This window comes from Trachurus japonicus, chromosome 22 (genome assembly GCF_045865225.1).
Source record: "Trachurus japonicus isolate A0001 chromosome 22, Traja_1.0".
In the NCBI taxonomy this organism is placed as follows: Eukaryota; Metazoa; Chordata; class Actinopteri; order Carangiformes; family Carangidae; genus Trachurus; species Trachurus japonicus.
The window spans coordinates 3195623-3203122 of NC_140928.1; the positions used below are offsets into that span (position 1 = coordinate 3195623).

The following is a 7500-nucleotide window of genomic DNA, read 5'->3' on the forward strand; positions in this document are numbered from 1 at the left end:
GAGCACAATAAGATAAATTAGCGTCGTTTCTATTCACTTGAATCTTTTAATCCTCCAACATTACACAAGTATTTCATCCTTAATTCGTTCATTAATGTGTTTCTGCGTCTCTTCAACGATTCTGTATCGTCTGCATTGCGGACCGGCGTTCTATAAAGTTAAGTAATATTATCATCATTAGCCACAGATGATAATCTATTTAGATAAATGTGTCCAAACATATTATATATTCAGCAGTGGGGGCAGCAGCAGCAGCAGCAGCCTGCAGAGCTGCACTCACATCCACTAAATTGCATGCTAACTATCCGAGAGCCGGGTGTGAAATATGTCATTTGCCTCTGCTCTTAATTGCACTAAAAATGAAGATTAAGAGGATGAATTATTGATACAAGTTGGTATTTAATCTTTTGTAATGAATATCGGATCCGCTGGTTATAAATATTGTACGAGGGTTCATAATTTGATAAATTTATTCCAATTTGCCCTTTATTTTGCCCTTTAGTCAAGGTTACGTTCATTTAAACACACACTCACACACTCACACACACACACAGACACACACAGACAGATATGTAGATGCTAATAGATGCTCACATGCCTGCAGTGACAATACACACACACACACACACACACACACACACAGATGAAGTGCAGTGTATTTACCTGCACCTCTGCCCTTGGTCATTCTTGTTTCATCCTTTTTCCACCAAGGTCCATAAACACACACACGTAAACATGACGCCCTTGTTTGACCTTGCAGTCTTCACCCCCCCACCCCCTACACACACACACACACACCCCAACACCTCAGTGTCTGTGTGGCAGTAATTAGGCCATGCATCTGATTGTCATTAAAGAGCACCAGCAGATAACGAACACACAGTGAAGCTGCACCTTCACTGTTTGTTTCCTCCAGAACGTCGTCAAACTGCGAGACGGACGAATCAAAAAGAACAAAAAAAAGCTGTGAACGGTGACGACTGAAACCAAAACCAACAGTCGTGTTTAAGTCCAAACCTTAGAGACGTTATACAGTATAAACTGTGATCAAATCAATAGTCATCCGTCACATTCACCAGGTACAGACACACAAAACATCTCAAAGGACACAGCACTTGAATCTGGACTTAAATGTGTTTTAGAAATTAAAATAACCTGGATTCTGAGTTGAGAGGTATAAATTACACCTTATTCAAGGCAGTTTTTCATCATCAGTCTCTGTATTTCCCTCTAAAACAACTCTGTCTGGTAACGTTGTGTTATTATCTCATAGCGTGGTGAATGTGCAGGTCACAACACGCAACACAACCCTCATCAAACTCATCAAATACACAATCGCCACGCTATGAGATAATAACACAACGTTACCAGACAGAGTTGTTTTAGAGGGAAATTCATGCAAAACTGCTGATGCACGTTGCCTTCAGGGACAGTTTTTCATCAAGCAGTCTCTGTATTTCCCTCTAAAACAACTCTGTCTGGTAACGTTCTGTTATTATCTCATAGTGTGGTGAATGTGCAGGTCACAACTTGTCCACCAGAGCGTTGTGGAGTTGTTGGATTGTGTATTTGATGAGTTTGATGGAGGGAAACCAAGAAATCCTATAATGAGCCTCCGTAGCGTAGCTCTGAGCAGCTCACGGCTCTGCTCCGCCGTTCTAGAAATAGCTTGCACCGACAATTAAAGGTAACGAACCTACTGCTATGACTATAGGGATTATGGCAATGGGCCAATTTGCCAAAATGTTGAACTATCCCTTTAACTGGTCTTAAAAACCTCAGAACTGTTTTTTCTCCAGTCCTGACTCTGACTCGTCTCCAATAACATGAACTTGTCTAAATTGACTTGCGTCCTGACTTGGACTTGTCCAGAACGTCCTGAGTTGTCCACAAACACACCTGGTCACCACGGAGACACACACACACACACACACACACACACACACACACACTGGATGTTCCTCTGTCTGTTTCTCCGTTTCTCTCAGTCTTTCGTTACTCGTCCGTTTTGGTTGGAGCTCATCATTGTTCGTCTGTCCACAACAGACACGGACTGAATAATTTAAAGTATCAGAGACGAGTTGTGAGTGTGCGTTGTGCTTTTTGTGCGTTGTGTGCGGACGCCGTCGGTGTGTGTTTGTGCCGCGAAGCAGCAAACAGAAATAATTCAGCAGGTTCACACACCTCAGTTTGTTGTTTGGAGGTTTTACGGATCAAAGCTTTAAGTGCAGAGGGAGATTCACACAGATAATGAATGGACTGTTAATGTGCTGCGGCCAGGCAGCTAATGGACACACACACACACACACACACACACACACACACACACACACACACACACACGTAATACAGGTGCACACAAATACTGAGAGAGACACACACACACACACACACACACACACACACACACACAGACACAAAGGTGGTAGCTGGCTAATGGCTGTTACTGTTGACTGATCACAGTGATCAAACTGCTGCAGCTCTAATTGCAACTAAACAATGTGAAAACAACCAGAGTCAGGTCTGCAGGAGGAGGAGGAGGAGGAGGAGGAGGGAGGAAGAGAGGAAGAGGAGGACTGATGAAATGAGACGGAGGAAAAGAAAAGAGGCATCTGATGAAAAAAGGCTGGATGAGGAAGTTAGGGAAGATGCAACAAAGGAAGGAAGGAAGGAAGGAAGGAAGCAGTGATTCAGGAAGAGAAGGATGAAGGTGGAAAATACAGGAAGGATGAAGAACGAAGATGTAGAGAAAGGAGAAGAAACAGGTGGTGATCCCTCAATATCCTCAATTCATTAATTAAACAACAAAAACTCCTGCTGCTCTTTCACAAACTACTGATGATTAACTCAGAATTCAACAGAAAATAAAAAATGTAAAAAACTCAAATATCTTACCAAGAATATTTGTCTTATTTCTAGTCAAAATATCGTTTCTAATCTCATTCTACTTAAAATAAGACTCATCACATTAAAAAGTAGCTTGTTTTTAGACACTTTTTACTTCTTTCAAGCAGATTTTCACTTGAAATAAGTAGAAAAATCTGATAGTGGAGCAAGTTTTTCTTCCTTATAACAAGCACTGGCAGATTTTTCTACTTATTGCAAGTGAAAATTTGTTTGAAACAAGTGAAAATGATCTAAAAACAAGTTAATTTTTAGGTGATGAGTCTTATTTTAAGTGGAAAGGGATTAGTTTTGACTAGAAATGAGACATTTTGACAAGAAATAAGACAAAGATTTTGAGTTTTTGCAGTGCAATCGGACCAGAACTATGTTGATCCTGACCTGGATCCATTCAGGTCATCATGACTATCACTTTATCTGAGGTGAAATAAACAGATCTGAGTCTCATCACTGGAGTTGGACTGTCCTGTGGTGCGTTCACTGTCCGCTTATGATCAGTTTATGAGACGTTGCAGATCAAACTGAATCTGTGTTTTTGTTTTGTTTTCTTCTTTTCTTTCCTTTTCTTCCTCACATTTGATGATTTCTACTCGAGACTTTACTTTTTCTTTACTGAGGAAATGCTGTTTATGGATTTAAAGCTCTTTTTGAAATACAAACTAGATTGTAAAGAAAGAGGAAGGACAGGAGGAAGAGAGCAACAAAGAAAAGAGGCTTTAAGATACATTTTCTTTTTTTTTCAAGTGTTCGTAGAAGAAAAAAGGCAGAAGGTCGAAGATGAGTCACGGAAAAAATACTGAAACACACACACACACTCACACACACACAGCAGCTGAAACAAGATGTGAATGACAGGACTGTCGCAAGAGAGAGAAATAAAGAAAGAAAAGAGAGAGACAAAGGGAGATTAAATCTAATTAACCAAGTCCAGCCAATTAACCAGCAGCCAATAAGAAGCGAGAGACCAATCAGGACGTTAATTGGCAGCCGATACAAACAATACAAAGAAATTTACAAAAGGATGATGGGAAAGTGTGTGTGTGTGTGTGACTGATTTGACTGTGAACTTGTGTGTGTGACAGAGAGAGAGAGAATAGAGGGATAACAGGGATCACCAGAGAGGAAATGGATGGATATGAACCAGAGAATAAAAGACAAATAAAAGACAGATGAACAGAATAACTGAGGGATTCAAAGCCAAACAGAAAAAAAAGAAAAACAGTTTTTTTGTTTTGTTTTCTTACCTTGAGGCCGTCCGCTGGCAACGCAGCCTGCCGATTGGCCGACGGGTCCAAGGAGGCGGCGAAGAGCTGGTGCGATTGGCCGGTGTAGAGGAGGCGGGCCTGGATGCAGCGCAGGGCGCGGAGCATCCAGCCATGTTGGCGCCTGATCTGCCGCTGCAGCTGATCCCATTGGCTGGAAACCATATGAAGGATATCCTTCAGAGCTGCAGGGCGAGACAAAAGAGGGAAAGTTAAACTGGTTGAAAGTTTGTTTTTCCTCCTCTAATGTTATACATAATCATCAAACTCTAGTGAGATCAATACAGTAGGTTTTATAATCAATACACTGCAAAAACTCAAAATCTTTCCAAGAATATTTGTCTTTGTCTTCAAAATGTCTCATTTCTAGTCAAAACTAAACTCGTTTCACTTAAAATAAGACTCATCACCTAAAAATTAACTTGTTTTTAGATCATTTTCACTTGTTTCAAACAAATTTTCACTTGCAATAAGCAGAAAGGAAGAAAAACTTGCTCCACTATCAGATTTTTCTACTTATTTCAAGTGAAAATATGCTTGAAAGAAGGAAAAAAAGTGTCTAAAAACAAGCTACTTTTTATATGATGAGTCTTATTTTAAGTATGATGAGATTTGTTTCGACTAGAAATGAGACAATTAGACAAGAAATAAGACAAATATTCTTGGTAAGATATTGTGAGTTTTTGCAGTGTGGATCCACTAGAGTCCAGTTCTGATCCCTTTGACCTGCAGCTTTTTACATTTTGAAGAATATTTGTCTTATTTCTTGTCAAAATGTCTCATTTCTAGTCAAAACTAAACTCTTTCCACTTAAAATAAGACTCATCACCTAAAAATTAACTTGTTTTTAAATAATTTTCACTTGTTTCAAACACATTTTCACTTGAAATAAGTAGAAAATTCTGCCAGTGCTTGTAATAAGGAAGAAAAACTTGCTCCACTACAGTATCAGATTTTTCTACTTATTTCAAGTGAAAATATGCTTGAAAGAAGTAAAAAAGTGTTTAAAAACAAGCTACTTTTTATATAATGAGTCTTATTTTAGGTAGAATGAGATTTGTTTTGACTAGAAATGACATTTTGACTTGAAATAAGACAAATATTCTTGGTAAGATATTTGAGTTTTTGCAGTGTAGAAGGTGTTGAAAAGTGATGGTCAAACTATATTATTATTATTGATAATAAACTTGTAGACTATAAAGTGCACCCTGTCTGGTCCAGACCTGTTTTTTCCTTCATGCAGCGTTCGAGTCCTTGAGTTTTTCTATTGTTGCTGTGTGAAAATCAGTTTTTCAAAAGAAACCACAGTCTTCACAGGCTCTTCAAGTTGAAACTGTTTTTTTCCCCCTCTTGTATTGGAATAAAAATCTTGTTTTTCTCTCACATTTCATCCTTTTATTTGGTTTATATAAATCCTGCTGTAAATTGTTCATAGACATGCAAACCAAACAATGTACATACCATTCATAACTCATACAAATATCTATCCAGCATTTATTATCCATTTTCATGGCAGTACCTGAATGTCTATTTTCACTACACGTGACTCTACAGTACAATTTTACTTTATTTATCTTATTTTATTGAATTATTTTTTTGTATTTCATATTCTTATTATTCTTAACTTATTGATCAGCTGTTGTGGTTGTTGTTGTACGTCTTTTATGTGAATGATGAGAGAGCTGTGCAAACCAGAGTCAAATTCCTTGTTGTATGCAACAAACTGGGCCACAAAATCTGATTCTGATCAACTATTTGTCGTATTTATCATTTATCGTACATTCCTGTTTTGTCATATTGCAGATTTTGCACATTAATAATCTCTACAACTACTAAAAAGTCACTGGATTATTTCAGTTATAAAAGAAAACCTCCATCCTGTTCCTGTTAGAGCTGCGTTTCTATATACAGCAACTCTTGTTTCATGAGTTTTTGTGACATCACTTGACTTGACTCAACGATTTCCAGTCTTTTCTAAGTGGACGAAGAGAAGAAACTGATGGATTCAAATCAAATGAAACAAGGCGAGTTTTAAAAAAAAAAAGTCAAAAAGCAGTCGTTGTTCTATGATTTCTCGCACAAACTACTAGGTTTTAGATTTTCTTTCCTCTCAGACCTGATGTAAGAACCAGTTTCTGATGAAACCTACGTACATTCTTCGCTTCACTTCCTTCCATCTTTCCCACATCTCTTCTCAGTCTGATCTCTAATCTCTCCATCATGTTAACTAAGTCATTCTAACTCAAACTATTCTGTCTCTGTCTCTGTCTTTCTCTCTTTCTCTCTCTGACTGTGAAAATCTAAAACTCATATTGAATGTTTCTTTCCCTGCCGTCCACTTTCTGCCCACTGGCGTTTTTCTTCTCTCCGTCTGTATCTCCCTCCGTCTCTCTTTCAGCTGCGTTCACACCGGTCTCTCCTCTCTGAAGGTCACTCTGCTAATCCTAATATTAATAATGAATGGAGCAGAGTTAGGGCTCGGTTATGGCCACCTGTGTGTGTGTGTGTGTGTGTGTGTGTGTACCTGATTGGTGGGAGGCGATGACGCCGAGCAGCGCTCTTCCTTCCTCCATTATGTTCTCCTTCAAAGCGCTGTGACTGTCCACGTTCAGCTTGAAACTCTGAAACACACACAGATCATCATCGTCAGAGTCTGCTCGTTACAAAGACGTCCAATCAGAAGAGAGGAGCCGCTCTGAGCCTCTATTCTGATTGGCTGATGGCTTTCTGAGGTGATACAATTAAAAAAAATCAGAGCAGATTTCAGAATAAAACACTCAGAGGAATTAAATCCTGCAAGTTGTTGTTAAATGGTGGGTCCAGGTGGTGAGGGGGCGGGGCTTTGGTGTGACATCACAAAGTGACAGGAAGTCCTGACGGCTGGTTTTTAAAGGTTCAGTTTCTGAATACAGGCTGTGTGCATTTCTCTGTGGACTGAGGCTTTGATACTTTCACAGTATTAATATAGAACCTAGAGCTGCTTTACAATCACACTACACATGGACATCTACCTTTATACTGTATGGAGCTTTAATACAAACATCTACCTTTATACTGTATGGAGCTTTAACACAAACATCTACCTTTATACTGTATGGAGCTTTAACACAAACATCTACCTTTATACCAGGGGTGTCAAAGTCATTATAGTTCAGGGGCCGCATTCGGCCTAATTTGATCTCAAGAGGGCCGGAACAGTAAAATGATTGCATTTGCATATTAACCTGTAAATAACAAGAACTCCACATTTTTCCCTTTGTACTTTGTGCAAAGTACATTATTAAGATGTGTACAGTTTATGAGCTATCCTTTTTACAAAAAAATATGAACATTC

General features: G+C 38.9%; 1 protein-coding gene across 1 annotated transcript in view; it reads right to left on the reverse strand.

The window, feature by feature from the left end:
• The window catches only part of akap6 (A kinase (PRKA) anchor protein 6), a 228035-nt gene that overhangs the window by 149730 nt on the left and 70805 nt on the right, over positions 1-7500 (reverse strand). Inside the window, exons 12-13 of the mRNA XM_085767983.1 lie at positions 6691-6787; positions 4149-4351 (exon numbers count right to left, since the gene is read on the reverse strand). Coding sequence (XP_085624109.1) covers positions 4149-4351; positions 6691-6787 — 300 coding nt within the window. The remainder of the gene's footprint in view (positions 1-4148; positions 4352-6690; positions 6788-7500) is intronic.